This window comes from Saccopteryx bilineata, chromosome 8 (genome assembly GCF_036850765.1).
Source record: "Saccopteryx bilineata isolate mSacBil1 chromosome 8, mSacBil1_pri_phased_curated, whole genome shotgun sequence".
In the NCBI taxonomy this organism is placed as follows: Eukaryota; Metazoa; Chordata; class Mammalia; order Chiroptera; family Emballonuridae; genus Saccopteryx; species Saccopteryx bilineata.
Genome location: NC_089497.1, coordinates 53,025,073 through 53,042,099, shown reverse-complemented (window position 1 = coordinate 53,042,099; position 17,027 = coordinate 53,025,073). Strand labels below are relative to the sequence as shown.

At 55.0% G+C, this 17,027-nt stretch overlaps 1 protein-coding gene across 4 annotated transcripts in view; it reads left to right on the top strand.

Annotated features, from left to right (window-relative positions):
- The window catches only part of MYLK (myosin light chain kinase), a 302,110-nt gene that overhangs the window by 270,318 nt on the left and 14,765 nt on the right, over nt 1-17,027 (top strand). For all 4 annotated transcript variants that reach the window (XM_066241755.1, XM_066241756.1, XM_066241754.1 and 1 more), the window contains 3 exons: nt 1,315-1,532; nt 3,748-3,871; nt 14,478-14,630. In XM_066241755.1, coding sequence (XP_066097852.1) covers nt 1,315-1,532; nt 3,748-3,871; nt 14,478-14,630 — 495 coding nt within the window. The remainder of the gene's footprint in view (nt 1-1,314; nt 1,533-3,747; nt 3,872-14,477; nt 14,631-17,027) is intronic.

Below are 17,027 nucleotides of genomic sequence, written 5' to 3'. Positions count from 1 at the left end.
ATGTCAGGCATGCTGTTTCACAGAGGTTCCTGTGTGCCTAGCAATCACATGATGTACAAAAGTGGGGCTCAGAAAGATTAACTCACCCATGTTCACACAGCTTGTAAAAGGCAGAGACAGGATTCAAACTCAGCTCTTTTTCTTCTTGATGACACCCCTTAGAAGAGGGAGGGCCCTTGGAAGAGGACTAGCCTGGAGTGAAGCCCACCAGCCTTGTTCAGCAGACGTACCTACGGGTCATTGTAGAAAAGAGCTTATTGATGTCTAGATGCTGCACGAGTTACCAAGGAGACGCTTTAAACTCTCCAAGCAGAGAGCAAGGAAGGTGGGGCAGAGGGGGGGATGGGAAGAGAGAAGGCCCGTGTGACTCAGAAAGGGAGGCCATGCACTTGCACTGAAGGGCAGTAAGCAGCTACCTGCACCTCTAGGACGGTCTTTAGCGGAAGATGCCCACTGTGGGCCCCAGAAATACCGTGGCCAGAACCCAAAGGCCCAGCAGGAAGGATGGTACTACACTTGCAGCCTGGGCAATGGAGCAGGCAAGACCAGTGAGTTATGGCTGGAAGGAGTAAGCTGATACTATAGGCCTAGCCAGAGGAAGCAAATTAATCACAACTGTTAAGTATAGTAGGTTACAGCCACGAATTTGCTAAAGCTCATTATTTAAGATTGTATATAAGCTTCAGTTCTCTATAACTAAAGGACACGGCTGGAGTACAAGAATGATCCCCTAGTCTCTTCTGTGGTGGCGCAGTGGATAGAGTGTTGACCTGGAACATTGGGGTCGCCAGTTTGAAACCCTGGGCTTGGCCTGGTCAAGACACATAAGACAGACCATCAATGAACAACTAAAGTGAAGCAACTATAAATTGATGATTCTCATTCCCCATCCCCTCTGTAAAATCAGTAAATAAAATCTTAAAAAAAAAAAAAGGAATGATCCCTTATACATCTGTAGTCATTTAGGGAATGGAAGCTAGCTGCCCAGCAGGGGGTCATTTCTGGGTCTCTCGGTCATGACCACCCCTGAAACTGCCCAGCCTAGGTGCTTCCCTGAACCCCCTGACAGCTTAGTGGGCGCAGGCAGAAGCCCCCCAAACAGGAAACTGGGAGGCCTGGGCCCTCTTCACACATGGGAGGCTGAGACCAGTGGAACAGGGCAGGGACCGAGAACTCAGAAAGCTGCAGAAAGTGCCCAGCACCCCAGCACCCTGGGCTTTCCTGCCGGTCTCCTCGGCCACCCACCTGCCCTTGGCCAGGCTCCCTGCCAGCCTAGGCTCTGATCCTGTGGTCTGACCCCCACTGTTCCCGCAGCGTGTCGGGGGGCGAGCTGTTCGAGCGCATCATTGACGAGGACTTCGAGCTGACAGAGCGCGAGTGCATCAAGTACATGAAGCAGATCTCGGAGGGGGTGGAGTATATCCACAAGCAGGGGATCGTCCACCTGGACCTGAAGCCCGAGAACATCATGTGCGTCAACAAGACCGGCACCAGGATCAAGCTCATCGACTTCGGTCTGGCCAGAAGGCTGGGTAAGGCTGATCCGCCACTCCTGTTGTCACCAGCGTGTAGTGACAGTGGCTGTGGGTGTGTCCCACACACTGGGTATTAAGGGAATCCATGGTATGAGAGTTAAAATTGGAAACCGTGGAGACAGCTCAGGTCAGATCCTACCCCTGCCACTTACTAGCTGTGTGACTCTAAGTCTTGAATTCTCCACCTGTAAAGTGGGATAGGGCCCTGGCCAGTTGGCTGAGTGGTGGAGCGTCGGCCTGGCATGTGGGGGACCCGGGTTTGATTCCCGGCCAGGGCACATGGGAGAGGTGCCCATTTACTTCTCCACCCCCCCCCCCTTCCTCTCTGTCTCTCTCTTCCCCTCCCACAACCACAACCGGGGCTCCATTGGAGCAGGGATGGCCCGGGCGCTGGGGATGGCTCCTTGGCCTCTGCCCCAGGCGCTGGAGTGGCTCTGGTCGCGGCAGAGCGACACCCTGGAGGAGCAGAGCATCGCCCCCTGGTGGGCGGAGCATTGCCCCTGGTGGGTGTGCCAGGTGGATCCTGGTCAGGCGCATGTGGGAATCTGTCTGACTGTCTCTCCCCGTTTCCAGCTTCGGAAAAATACAAAAAAAAACCACAAATAAAGTGGGATAGAAGTACCCACCTCCCAGAGTTATTATGGGCATCAAATGAATTAATGTAGGTACAGTGATAAGAACAGTTCCTTGCACATAGTAAGTAGGCATCATGTAAGTGTTAGCAATTTATTGTTCTGGTTGTTATTATTCCTCTTATATTTTCCATTCTGGAGCCTTCAGCTGCAAAACTCACGTTGGGATGCTACTTCCTTACATTTACATCCTCCATGTTTCCACAGGACACAGTCTTGGCCGAGGCCATGTGGCTAATAAAGAGGAAGGCGAGGGAGTGAGGTCCTGCTGGGCTGTGACTCCCTGGGGATCAGTGCCCGGAGTTGGGGCGAGTGCACCTGCTCTGCCCTCTCCTGCTGAGGGCACGGCGTGGGGCCACCACTGGGTGTGCCGGCCCCGCCTCCAGGCAGGACCCACTAACAGTTTCCACAGCTCACCAGTGGGGGCGCAGTGGATAGAGCGATGACCTGCAACACTGAGGTCACCGGTTCAAACACCCAAGGTCACAGGCTTGAGCAAGGGGTCACTGGCTCGGTTTGAGCCCAAGGTCCAATTCCCAAGCAAGGAACATATAAGAAGCAATCAGTACACAACTGAAGTGTAGCAACTATGAGTTGATGCTTCTCTCTCTCTCTCTCTTTCAAAAAAGAAAGTACAGTTCAACAAAGAAGGCACAACTGGCTAGCAGTATCAGAGCCCAAGGGACACACGTGCAGGCTCCCTTGGTGAGGGGACAGGGCGGGGACAGGGTGTCCACCAGGACCGGCGACCGGGAAGGTGGGAATGCAGCAGGGAGGGTTCAGGTGGAGCTAGCGCAGAGCTTCCGTGTCCGAGACCTGTTAAGTGCTTTGTCTGAGAACACGTGTAGGCTCTATAATTAAATAAGACCAGGTGCGACCCACAGTGCAGAGGTGTGCCACGCCCACGGCTGACAGGCCCTCCAGGAGCTGGTGCCTGTATGCACACTTCCGGACATCTCTTGTCTTTTATGGCTCAGAGACACAACCTTGAGGTTAAAGCTTTCCCTGACTGTCCTCCAGTAGCTCCTGGGAGGAGAGACAGGACACTACATGTGGGGAGGCCGTGTCGTAGGGGAAACACACTCAGGAGTCAGGCCGCTGGGCTGAGCTGCTGACCGCCACTGTTCACCGGGTGGGTCAGTCCCTGCACTTCCCTGGACCCCCGTGTCCTCCCCAGGAGCATGCGGTCACACCTCCCCCCCCGGGGTGTCAAGAACATGAAATACTGCGGGAAAGTCCTTGTGGAGCAGCAGGGTTGGCAGCACAGTGAATGGCAGAGAGTCCTGTCGAGCACTAGTCACAGCCCCTGCCTCGGGGGCTCCTGGAGAGACAGACACAGGAGCAGGCAGAGCCCCCCGCTGGGGACGTGTGAGGCGAGGGCGTGTGTTGTGGGTTTCGTCGGTTTCACCGCGTACTGACGCACTTGGTTCACGGGGCGGCCCTGTCTCTGTGCCGTTTTCCGAGGAGAGAGCAGCTGAGGGCGGGGCCCCGTCTGTGTCCCTCCTGGGGGAGGGTGTCTGCGGACTGTGGGCTGGCTCCACAATGTGCGGGCAGTTGATCCCTCTCTCTCCTGGTTGCAGAGAATGCAGGGTCTCTGAAGGTCCTCTTTGGCACCCCGGAGTTTGTGGCACCTGAAGTGATCAACTATGAGCCCATCAGCTACGCAACGGACATGTGGAGCATCGGGGTCATCTGCTACATCCTGTGAGTCTCGGCTGCTTGGGGGTGGGGGCACAGTCCCACAGGAGAGTCCCCAGAATGCCCTGACGATCAGGGGGCCCTGGTGGCTCGTGACGGGGAGCCTGCCCCACGGTCAGGAGGGCGGCAGGCTCCGTGTCACCCCCTGGCTCGCCCTCCGTGTGCTCCCTGGGCAGCAGCCACTTCACACTCCTGGGGGAGCACCCAGCTCCACACACCAGGACCTGCCTCTGGGCCGGCCCCCACCCTCCCCAGTGCGGGCCAGCCTGGGGCCTTGGTCAGGAGGGTGGCGGTATGCCCGTAAGGTGTGGTTCAGCTTCACTTGTCTGAGTATGTGGAGGAGGAGGGAGGGAGCCAGGAGCACATCTCCTCTGGGCGTCATTGACTTCAGAGGGCAGCACCCCATCCTCACAGCAGAGGGACGCCAACTCGGAGTGTCAGATATGGGCTGATTGCTGACAGAGCCTTCAGCGAAGCCAGCAGACAACAGACAGCCAACACAGTCGTTAGAATTGGGAAGTCGGGTGGGAAACACGCCATTCCAGTTAAAAATGCTAGAGAAGAGGGGGTCAGTGCTGCACAGACGGCAGCACGTGTGACTCGCCTAGGCCTCTCTTTAGGTTGTAGGGTCTGATTCACAGGATCTGGGGTCCCTGAGAATCATTTCTAGGAGGACTCAGGTTGCCCGTGGTGCTGGTCCAAAGACTGTACTCTGAGTACCAGACTCGGTGGTGTTTTTCAACCGCTGCTCTGTCAGAAATTTTGTGTCGGTTCGTGAAAGAGTTAACCACCCTGATGTTGTATGAAGATTATAGAGTGTATAGTCGCTGGAAGACACCCTCTTGGTGGGATCCCGCTGGTTTAATCTCCGAGGCCCCAGGCTGCAGACAGTCACTGGCCTCAGAGGCAGCCCCTGAGCTTGTGTGGCAACGCATATTCTGGGATGGTTACTCAGAGGGTGTAGACAGGCGGGTATTCATTTTGAAAAAATATTTTTTGTTGTTAAAGCAAAAGGAAAATTAGAAAATAGGAAGAGGTCCTCTAAGAAGGCTCTCTGAGACCCCAGTGTGAGAAGGGGCTCTAGGTGTTGCTGTACAGCTGGGGCTGGGAACCACTGTTACAAAAGTGTTAGCAACAGTGGGCGATTGTGCAGCGTGGCTTTTTCCCATGAGAGTTTTACTCTCACTGCGGCCTGTAATGACAGCCTCCCTCAGCTGAACCTGTGTCATAGTCTGACCCCAGAGTCACCCCCTTCCCTACCTGATGTCCTCCCCTCTTCCATAGCTTCCCCAGAGCAGCAGAGGAGAAGCCCCTGGCCAGGAGTGCTTTGTTCTGCCTCTCCTGGCTCCAGCCCGGCTCCAGCCCGGCTCCAGCCCGGCTCCAGGAACTAGGGAGCGGATGGGCAAAGAGAACCGCATCTGACTCTGGAGTCCTGGCTCGTTAGTGAATAAGGACCAGCAGGGCAGAGGGTCTCGCCTGCACCTTCAGGGGCTGCTCCAGGCTGGACGATGCTCACAGAGGGTCTCGCCTGCACCTTCAGGGGCTGCTCCAGGCTGGACGATGCTCACAGAGGGTCTCGCCTGCACCTTCAGGGCTGCTCCAGGCTGGACGATGCTCACAGAGGGTCTCGCCTGCACCTTCAGGGCTGCTCCAGGCTGGACGATGCTCACAGAGGGTCTCGCCTGCACCTTCAGGGCTGCTCCAGGCTGGACGATGCTCACAGAGGGTCTCGCCTGCACCTTCAGGGCTGCTCCAGGCTGGACGATGCTCACAGAGGGTCTCGCCTGCACCTTCAGGGCTGCTCCAGGCTGGACGATGCTCACAGAGGGTCTCGCCTGCACCTTCAGGGCTGCTCCAGGCTGGACGATGCTCACAGAGGGTCTCGCCTGCACCTTCAGGGCTGCTCCAGGCTGGACGATGCTCACAGAGGGTCTTGCCTGCACCTTCAGGGCTGCTCCAGGCTGGACGATGCTCACAGAGGGTCTCGCCTGCACCTTCAGGGGCTGCTCCAGGCTGGACGATGCTCACGCTGAACCTTTGGTCCTGGAGGAGACCCTTGAATCTAGAGAAGCAGTCTTTGGTCAGCTCACTCTGTCCGATCCAGCTGTCCTGAGGTCTAGTGTGGACCCTGCTTCCCTCTGCAGCCCTCAGGGACTTGCCTTACTGTCTCCATGGGTTTCCCGCTGCTGTGGAGTTGAGCTCACTGGCAGTCACGGACTTTCACAGCCACTCTTGTCTAATCCTCAGAACAAACCTGGGAGTGGGTCATGGCAGGGATTCAATCTTCATCTGGCATTGAGATGACCGTGGCCAAGGAATCCCACGTGGCTGTCCGCTCTCCACTGTCCTGGAGCGTGACCAGCCATCCCAGTTCACCCACAGCAGATGAGTTTCCCTGGATGCAGGACTTTTAGTGCTAAAGCAGGGACAGTCCTGGGCAAACTAGGGACTTGGGTCTCCCTGCTGGTCAGGGACAGCAGTGACTAGACTGCTAAGTAAACTCCACAGTGAACATATCTGTGTAGCCCATAATCAGACTATAAACCAAGCACAAGGGCCCCAGGGTCCTCCTAGTGGTCCACACAGTTACTAAACCTGCAGATGTGAGTAACTAGGAGCTTCACGTCTAACATTCTGCATTCGTTTTGCCTGTTCTTGAACTTGATAGAAATGAAATCATACAGAAAGGTACGTCTTGCTTCTTTTGCTCAGCGCTGATTGTGAGGCCCCTTCATATTACTGTGTGTAGTTGCAGTTGCTCGTTTTTAGTGCTTTGCCATCCTCTGTGTGAACATCCCCCCACTTATGTATGCATTCTACGCTGATGGGCTTTCGAATAGCTTCTATTTGGGGGTGTTGCGGGGATTCTGGTGCATGCATGTTAGTGAATATATTATACATTCCTGTTGGGTTTATATCATCTAGAAGAGCACTTTATTTTTAAATGAAAATCCTTTTAGGTGGAGGAACATAGTCATTTGGATAATATGGTATATTGTTTACTAGATTATTTTTTAAAGCTAAGACCAAGAAATAGGGAAGAGCTTTTAAAATGGGGAGAAAATTATTGTGGTGAGTGGGGCGCCATCCTGAAGTACATAGTTTGGGCAGGGGGGTTGGGGCAGGGAGAGAGGTGGGTGTGGCGGGGATGCAGCTCAGCCCACACAGCCCCCAGCCGTCTCCTCAGGGTCCCGACTCCAGCACCCATTGCTGTGGGCCGCTCTGTCCTCCGGGACTCCTTCCCGCTGGCTCTCACAGTGGGGATCGAGGTTTGGCAGTTCCCCTCCGGAGCAAGGCTCTCAGCAGAGTGCATGGTGCTGAAAACAGCAGTTGGGGCCAGCCAGATTGCTTCCTTTACTGCGGAAACCTGGAGCCGCAGCTGAAGCACCCAGAAGAGGTTCTCTGGCGCCCCATGCACCCTCTGTCTGTCTCTCCTAAGCTTGGCTGTCTATCTGACAGCCCCTGGCAGGCCGTGTCCACATCTGTACCGGAGAACCTCCTCCCCACCCCGCTCTCTCTTTTCTGGGGCCAGTGAGAGATGGGAAGTCCATGGGGTGAGGGGACAGGTGGTAACTTAGTATTGAGCACGTCTGGTGAGCACCTCTTAAGAAAGCAGCGTGGGAGAGGTCAGGGCGGAGCCTGTCCTGCCCTGGGTTTCCAGGCCGAGCGGAGCTGCGCAGGTGGCTGTGGGCCCTGCCCTCTCACCCGAGTCTGAAGAGAGCCTGGTAGGTTTTGTGAATCTCCTGGAGACTCCGCTTTGGTTTCCAGCGGGAAAGAGGAAAGAGGACAGGGGCGCTATAGGCCACGCTTCAGTGTGGAAGAAATTTTGAGCCCCACCTTCTTTCTAAGACTTCCCTTCTCCCATCTCCTTCTCCTCTGTTTCCTGAGGACTTGGTGTTCCCTCACTGCCTTTGGGGACACCGCAGCCCTTCCCTGTGTCCTGCCCTCCAGAACTCTGTCTCTCCCCCAAACCAAGGTTAAGAGCAGTGACTGCTCTGCTGTCTCCTCCCAGCCATCTTCCTGGCTGACTGGGCTCAGTGACCGATTTCCGTTTCTGCTCACTTGTTGAGCAGCTGCCGTAGTCAGAGAGCCAGAGTCTAGCTCTGGGGTCAGCAGCACGTGCGCCCGGGGGAGTCCCAGTGCCCGTCAGGTACCTCCTCAGATGTGGGTGTGAATGCGGGGCTCTTCAGAGGGACCCAGGAGCCCCGCCCAGGGCTGCCCTGTCCCCCCCCCCTCTCCACTGATGAGCATGAGCTGGTTTCTTAGTCCAGTTCCTGTGACCTCCGGGTACCCCTGCCCACACCAGGCCCAGCCACCGCCTGCAGCTTTTGCTCTCCAGGTTCGGGGGTTGTGGGTAGTGTGACTAAACCCCAGCTCTCTGCTTCCTAAGGCACTGCACACTATGACACCCAACTTTGCCTGTAGGATCTGCCAACCCTCTCAGATCGCCCCCCACACTTAAGTATTTGAAGGCTAAAATGGGGTCAAAGGCGAATCCCGCCTTAGGCACTCAGCAGTCTGCTAGCAGATGTGGATCCCCTTAGCCAGCGGTTCGTGTAGCAGGGTCATCTGTTTGCTACTTGAGAAACACCATGGAGGAGGAGGAGTCCGGGAAGCATTCCTGTACCCTCTCTCTCCTGCCATTCTGCCCTGTGAGCAGGACAGGCCTCCAGTCAGATTCCCTGGGCAAAGCTTTGCTGCAGTGAAGTATTGAGAATTGAGAAATCAGAACACCCTGCAGTTGTGACCTTTGTGACTCGACAGCACAAAGACTAGTATTTGACCACTAAAAATGAACATGAAGACTCTATACACTGACGAAACACTATGTCGAGTAAAGAACAAGAGCATCAAAACATTTGCCCACGCAGATTACAATGTGGTGAGAACCGGGTAAATCTGGTGGTTATGCTGGGGAGGAAAACTCGCCTCTACGCTTTCAGCTTCAGTCGCGGTGGCCTGCGCATCAAACTGCAGAACGAGTAACAAGGGAAAAAGAAAAGAGTTGTGTACACATGCATAAGAGATAAAGAAATGTGACTCAAGGAGGCATTTAGAATTTGAAGCTTATATACTATTTTAACAAAGAGCGATAAATTGTAGAGAAGTAACTAGATCAGGAAAAGGGTTGGAGCTTCTGGGGGGTTCAGTTGTGAGAAGGCCCTAGGAAATGTATGGTAAATAACGGTTGGTTAACAAGTTGGTTATGCGTATAAGAGTCTTCTCTACAAAAGGAAATTTATGCCCTGCTTTTAGACAGAAAGACAAAACTGCCCTCAGCTTAAACCAATCCTTCTGTCATATTTTGGTGTGACATGCTCTGATTTCTTTCAGTTAAGAACTAGGTAGGTAAGACTAGGAAAAGAGGTGAGTGGTTTAGTCTTTCATGCTAGGGTTATCTTGTTTGTTATTGGGTTAATTTTTTTTTATTTTTTTTTGTATTTTTCTGAAGCTGGAAACGGGGAGAGACAGACAGACTCCCGCATGTGCCCGACCGGGATCCACCCGGCACGCCCACCAGGGGCGATGCTCTGCCCACCAGGGGGCGATGCTCTGCCCCTCTGGGGCATCGCTCTGCCGCGACCAGAGCCACTCTAGCGCCTGGGGCAGAGGCCAAGGAGCCATCCCCAGCGCCCGGGCCATCTTTGCTCCAGTGGAGCCTCAGCTGTGGGAGGGGAAGAGAGAGACAGAGAGGAAGGAGGGGGGGAAGGGTGGAGAAGCAGATAGGCGCTTCTCCTATGTGCCCTGGCCGGAAATTGAACCCGGGTCCCCCGCACGCCAGGCCGACACTCTACCGCTGAGCCAACCGGCCAGGGCTGGGTTAATTTTTTAATGAAAGAACGTATGTTTCTGACATAAATTTTGACACTAAAGTGAAAGTTCAAAGAAGAAAGTTTAAAAAAATTCTGAAAAATCCCACCACCCAGAAACAGTATTACTAAAATTAGAACACTCTCTGTCATCACGCTCTGCATGTATTCCAAGTGTTATTTTAGAGACATGCTCTTTAATGGGGGAGATGCCCGAGCTCAGCGGTGGGCGAGGAGCCAGGGGCTCAGGGATTTCAGATGGATGGGCTGCCAGGAGGGAGGAGCGCCAGAGGCCAGGGGCCAGGAGGCCCCCCCTGGCCACGCACATGGCAGAGATTACGGTCTATCTTTGCAGGATTACAGTTCCTAATTAGGAAAGGAGGTTTACAGAAGGGGACCTTTCAGCATTCCACAGCAGGGTTGTTTGCTCTTTCTGCAATCTTTTGGAGTGCTGCAGGACTCTCCCTCCTGTGTGTTTCAAATGGAGAAATGTAAAAGCAGTAGGAAGCAGGTGGCTGACAGGCAGGAGTCAGCCGCTTCTCGATGGGGCTGACTTAAGTCTGCTAATGAACAAAAATTCAACGGAGTACATGTGAAGATCGCACGGACTGTATTGAACAAGTCACAGGGGGCAGCATCCCCTAGTACACGGACGCTCCTGGCAGCTGCACAGAAGGGAAGGCTTCTGGAGGCAGAAGGAGGGTGGAGCAGAGAAGTCAGAGCAGAGGAAGGACTGTTCCAGGCCGGGTTCTCTTCTTTTAGGGGGAAGGGAACAGCGGGACTTTGTTTGATCATGCAGACTAGGGAGCTTCAGACTGACAAGTTAAAGATCACATTTCCAGAAGAAGTTGAAGTTACAATTAAGTTAAGTCTTGGTTTGATGTTGTGAGGGCAGATGACTCCATCTTTGGCCTGTTATTCCCCCTTTTTTTTTTTTTTTTTTTTTTTTTTAAACAGGTCGCATGGGATGGCAGAGAGGGAAGACAGCCCCTGGGAATTCTAGCCCAGTACCCTTGCTGAACACAAGGGAGAAAGAGCAGAGAACAGTGCAGACTCAGAGGCTGATAAACTGCCCCTCTTCCCCACTGTAATGTGACTGAGAGGGATGACCTCCATGCATTTTTTTTTTATAGAGACAGAGAGAAAGTCAGAGAGAGGGATAGATAGGGACAGACAGACAGGAATGGAGAGATGAGAAACATCAATCATTAGTTTTTCATTGTGACACCTTAGTTGTTCATTGATTGCTTTCTCATATGTGCCTTGACTGTGTGGCTACAGCAGACCGAGTAACCCCTTGCTCGAGCCAGCGACCTTGGGTCCAAGCTGGTGAGCTTTGCTCAAACCAGATGAGCCCACACTCAAGCTGGCGACCTCGGGGTCTCGAACCTAGGTCCTCCGCATCCCAGTCCAATGCTCTATCCACTGCGCCACCGCCTGGTCAGGCTCCATGCATTCTTAAAACATAAGTCGGTATCTTGCTGTTTAAAGCCATCTGTAAAAATCTGTTATTCAAAAACACAAATCTATTGATTAGAGTGAGATAATTCACATCACAAAAGCTTTCTTCCTTTTACAAAAGGTTTCAGAAGGTTCCTTTCATGGCAAGTTTTCCTCACAGTATTTCAGTGGGTTTTACTTTACAAAACTTAGTTCTGTACAGGTATATTTCATAAGCTGAAGCCTCTTGAATGCCAAAACAGCTCCAGAAGGCTCTATGTTACTGCTTAAGATGATGGGTTCATAAGGACTTGGGAGAAGAGACATCAGTGGAGCCTTAACTTGGGAAGTTGGTGGCATGAACCCTAGATTCATCACGGGGCTCAGGGAGAGTCAGGACATGACCAGCTGCATAATTTCTGGGGTCACTTGCTCGAACATTATTAGCAAGCTCAAGATGATGGCAGTAAACATTGAACCAAGAGTGGGCCCATCGATGGAGGGGGAGGGGACCCTGTGCACTAGGAGGGTGGCCCTAGGTCAGGGTGCGTGGGGTGTGGATGCTGATGTGACTGACAGTGAAGGGCTCGGAGGTGAGAGGGGAGCTAATATCTCATAAAGCTGTTCTCTCTACCTTTGAGATACTTCACCTTCTGAATTCTATTTAGCACATGCTGTGAGTAGATGAGTCATTGCTGAGATCACAGGTGGGGGAGGCAGTGGGGTAGACTGCACACAGAAGGGTGAGCCCCGTGCTCACGAACTGCGCCCCTTCCTGTGGACCAGGCTTCGTGCAGTGCTCTGCGACTTACTCCGTCTTCACAGAAATATGCATAGAAAGGTGGCAGTTAAGTTACAGTCTCTAGTGACAGACACTGCCACTGTTCATGCGCCCCATGTTTTGAAAATCCAAAACTCTAAACATCAGAGACTGGAGTAAGGAAAGGCTTATTGATCACAGAGGTGGCAACCAAGAAGATGGGAGACTTGGCAATGCCTCGGAACCATCTCGCCCGCTGGACTCGGTTAAGGGGCTTTTCGAGGGTTAGGGGGAGCGTGTATGCAGAGTGCAGTTGGGCAGGTCTTAATTAGAGGACCTTGGAACCTGGCCATTATGGTAAGGGGTTCAGCACTGGGTCTTTGGACCCTTCTCTTCAGAAAGGTTCTGGTATTCGAGTTCCAGTTGTGTCCCAGTCCTTTGGTCCAATGGGGGAAGGGAGCAGTGGTGGGATTCAAATAATTTAACAACTGGTTCTCTGCCCTAATGACTGTTTTAAGTATAAAAAAATGATATACCAAAAGGTAGTTTATTATTTCATGCGTTTAATACTTAAATAAGAACAATAAAAGAGGTACACAAAACAAGATTATAAGAAAGTTTTAAAATATTAATTAAAAATATTAAATAATATTTGTCAAAAAACAATAAAACTGTTATTTAAGATATTTCCATATTGCCTCTTGATTGGCATCCTCACTTGCAATTTTTTTCACCTATGGATGGAATGAGCATTCCTATGGGCACTTAGAATACACTGTTGTGCAGATGAGAGTTAAGAGAGTAAGGAATGTAAATCTGTGATCTCCACATAGGGGGCTGCCCAGGCGTCCACCTTAGAGCCCTGATTACAAGTGCCATTTTAACAACCGGTTGGCCAAACTCAACAAAAAATTAGGTGTCGGTTCTGCCGAACTGGTGCAAACCGGCTGAATCCCACCCATGGGAGACTGGTTCCAGGTACGGTTGTGCTCTGTTGTGTCTGAAAAGCAGCTCAGTAGCTTGTTAAACAGGATAGGACACTTTGAGCTGGTTTTGCAGTTACCACACCTGGGTTCATATCTCACTGGCTGTGAGTCTCTCACCCCACTCTGTGCCTCAGTTTCCTCATCTGTTACACAAACTAGTGAGTAACCTGCATTGTAGGGTGATGTTAAGATTGGATGTGTTCGTCTCTGTTAGTCTCCGAGAGCCTGGCGCGTCGTAAATGTGTGGTGAATGTTTGCTGCCGTGATGGGGGTGGGGAGGGTGAGGACGGGGAGGAGAAGTACTGACCACTGTGGTTAAGTAGTGGGTCCTCCTTTTTAGAGGAGGAATCTGTGACACGGAGTGCTTAGGGGAACTGTCCAAGGTCACCAGTGAACACACAGGCTGTGCTCTTTCCTCTTACGGAATTTCTGGCCGGGCCTAACTGCCGCTAGCGCACTGAACCTAAGTGTAGACGGCTCACTGAGCCCACGGTGCTGATTCAAAGCCGCCATTCTTCTCTATGCCTGTGCTTGCTGAGCACGTGTGTGCTGGGCCCTCGTGATGCCGGCGGCAGGGGCGGACAGGGGCAGGGATGGCGCTGTGTGCCACGCGGCCGCCATGGTGAGGGGAGGAGCACAGGGAACTGGCAGGCTGTGTGGGACGCCGCTGTAGCCTGGGCTCTGGGGGAACAGGAGACAGGGCGGAGGGCCCGCTGTGGACTGCGGGAAGAGGTCAGCGGGAGTCGATCCCCGCGGCCTCAGCCTCACAGGAAGGCGGTGTGCAGAGCAGGGACCCCAGCAGCACCGAGCCCTGAGAGGAGGCTGGGCCACCGCAGTCGGGGGCGTGCCCTCTCTTCCTTCCCCGGGGGGCGTGCCCTCTCTTCCTTCCCCGGGGGCCGTGCCCTCTCTTCCTTCCCGGGGGGCCGTGCCCTCTCTTCCTTCCCCGGGGGGCGTGCCCTCTCTTCCTTCCCCGGGGGCCGTGCCCTCTCTTCCTTCCCGGGGGCCGTGCCCTCTCTTCCTTCCCCGGGGGGCGTGCCCTCTCTTCCTTCCCGGGGGGCCGTGCCCTCTCTTCCTTCCCCGGGGGGCGTGCCCTCTCTTCCTTCCCGGGGGGCCGTGCCCTCTCTTCCTTCCCGGGGGGCCGTGCCCTCTCTTCCTTCCCCGGGGGGCGTGCCCTCTCTTCCTTCCCCGGGGGGCGTGCCCTCTCTTCCTTCCCCGGGGGGCGTGCCCTCTCTTCCTTCCCCGGGGGGCGTGCCCTCTCTTCCTTCCCGGGGGGCGTGCCCTCTCTTCCTTCCCGGGGGGCGTGCCCTCTCTTCCTTCCCGGGGGGCGTGCCCTCTCTTCCTTCCCGGGGGGCGTGCCCTCTCTTCCTTCCCCGGGGGGCGTGCCCTCTCTTCCTTCCCCGGGGGGCGTGCCCTCTCTTCCTTCCCCGGGGGCCGTGCTCTCTCTTCCTTCCCCGGGGGCCGTGCCCTCTCTTCCTTCCCCGGGGGAGGGGCAGGACGGGCGTTTGGCAGTGCGGGGCCTCTTTTCACCCCAGTTTGCACTTACCTGGGGGACCGTCTCACCCCCCTTCCCGGCCACACCCACCCCATTCACCTGCTCTCCTGCTCTTCTCCCCCAGGGTCAGTGGACTTTCCCCCTTCATGGGTGACAATGATAACGAGACCTTAGCCAACGTTACCTCAGCCACCTGGGACTTCGACGACGAGGCGTTCGACGAGATCTCCGATGACGCCAAGGATTTTATCAGCAACTTGCTGAAGAAAGATATGAAGTAATGAATTGAGATTTCAATCTTTCCAGCTTCCCCCCTCCCTGGACTGGTGTCTGGAGGTCCCGTTTCCTTGGCCTGCCATGGGCCCCTCCCCACCTGAGGAGGGAGGGTGGGCACTGTGAGTGTAGGGGAGGGAAGGGGTCTCCCTGGGCCCCTGCTCCCAGGCGCCAGTCTGCCTGGCTTCAGAAGCAGCAGAACCTCACTCAAGCCCGAGCTGCAGGGAGAGCGGCTGCTCGGGGTGCAGGGTAAGGATGGCCCGTTCACCCTCTGTGCTCGGGGTGCAGGGTAAGGACGGCCCCGTTCACCTTCTGTGCTCGGGGTGCAGGGTAAGGACGGCCCCGTTCACCTTCTGTGCTCGGGGTGCAGGGTAAGGACGGCCCCGTTCACTCTGTGCAGGGTGTGCAGGGTAAGGACGGCCCGTTCACTCTGTGCACGGTGTGCAGGGTAAGGACGGCCCGTTCACTCTGTGCACGGTGTGCAGGGTAAGGACGGCCCGTTCACTCTGTGCACGGTGTGCAGGGTAAGGACGGCCCGTTCACTCTCTGTGCTCGGGGTGCAGGGTAATGACGGCCCGTTAACTCTCTGTGCTCGGGGTGCAGGGTAAGGACGGCCCCGTTCACTCTCTGTGCTCGGGGTGCAGGGTAAGGACGGCCCGTTCACCCTCTGTGCTCGGGGTGCAGGGTAAGGACGGCCCGTTAACTCTCTGTGCTCGGGGTGCAGGGTAATGACGGCCCCGTTCACTCTGTGCACGGTGTGGCCTGTGCCAGCCACACTGAAACTCAGCCCGTCTGCAGGTGTCCGAGCTGTGGGTTCTGTCGTATGTCCGGACTGTTCTGGGTTGGTGTTTTCCATATCTAAATCACTTAGGAACCACCTCCCTGAACATGGCCAGCTTCCTTCTCCCACTGGCCAGTTAGGCTGTGACCCCAGAGCCCTAGGCTCAGGCCTCTCCCGGCTCCATCTGTTCCCCATCTCAGTGCAGACTGTGAGGTTCCCCGCCTCCACCTCTGGGGCTGTCTGGACCTGCCCAGGTGGTCTGTGGACGAATATACAAAACAGCTGTGGAATGGGAGGCTGGTGTGCTCAGGTGGCAGGAAGAGGCCACGGGGAAGGGCGGCACGCGGGCCCTCGGGAGGAGGCCATGGGGAAGGGCGGCACGCGGGCTCTCGGGAGGCGTTGCGCTGGAAGAGTGGGGGTGCAAGCTGCAGGGGACAGTGAGCAGCGGAGGTGAGGCTGGAGGAAGCCTTGGGTGTGGCAGACAGAATTCACTGACGAGGACTCAGCTGGTGAGGCAACCAGCTAAGTTACCTCAGGAAGTGAGGGGCTATGTGTGTGGGGAGAGCTGGCTCGCCCCATAGAAAGGGAAGAGTGGGGGTGTCAGTGGAGAGCAGCTGGCCTGTCGGGCTCCCCACCGCCTCTGTAAACAGGTGGCCAGGTGAGGCAGGGCATGGCTCCAGGGCCCCGGGGAATTGGATTCAGCAATAAGAAGCAGTTACAAGCTTTGCCCAAGAAGGGTGGTGTTGAAATAGGTGGTGTGACAGGCTGAGAAAGGGAGGGCAGCCCAACCCCAGGGCAGGCAGGAGGCTCTGCAAAGGCCCGTGACTTCGTGGCCTAGGTTTGCCTGTCCCCCTGTCCCACAGATTCCCCAGGCTGTTGTCATCTCCCTCCCCTCTGGGAGGGTCCTGCCTGCGACAGGAGAGCGTGGTTGCTGAGGAGCAGTGCTAGAGGGTCTTAGCTGGTCTCCTGTGTTCTGGTTACCCGCCCCCTCAGTCCTGTTCAGCTGTCTCGGGGCAGCTCCTCCAGGGGCCGTGCCACACTCCTCGGCAGGGAGGTATCGCAGCGTTTTTATGTCACGGTCTTTATCAGAAGTATAACCTGGATGTTGTAGGGGGTCCAAATCCTTTCCTGTGAGGGATCCCCACTCCCTGGGTGCCTCAGGGAGATGCACACCTCTTTCCCAACTCTGATAGGAATCTCTGATCTCTGCTTCTATCAGATTAACTCTGGCCCAAGGACAGCTTCGTTCACTGAGGATTTGGTAACTGGGGTGTTATGTATACACCTGGTTCTCTCACCTGACCTTGAATTAGTTCAGTGAGCTGTGTTGGCCCTTTTATGCTCATAAGATGCACTTACCAAAGAATTGATTTCGCCCTGGCCAGTTGGCTCAGTGGTAGAGTGTCGGCCTGGCATGCAGGAGTCCCAGGTTCGATTCCCGGCCAGGGCACACAGGAGAAGCGCCCATTTGCTTCTCCACCCCTCCCCCTCTCCTTCCTCTCTGTCTCTCTCTTCCCCTCCCGCAGCCAAGGCTCCATTGAAACAAAGTTAGCCCGGGCACTGAGGATGGCTCCATGGCCTCTGCCTCAGGCGTGAGAATGGCTCTGGTTGCAACATAGC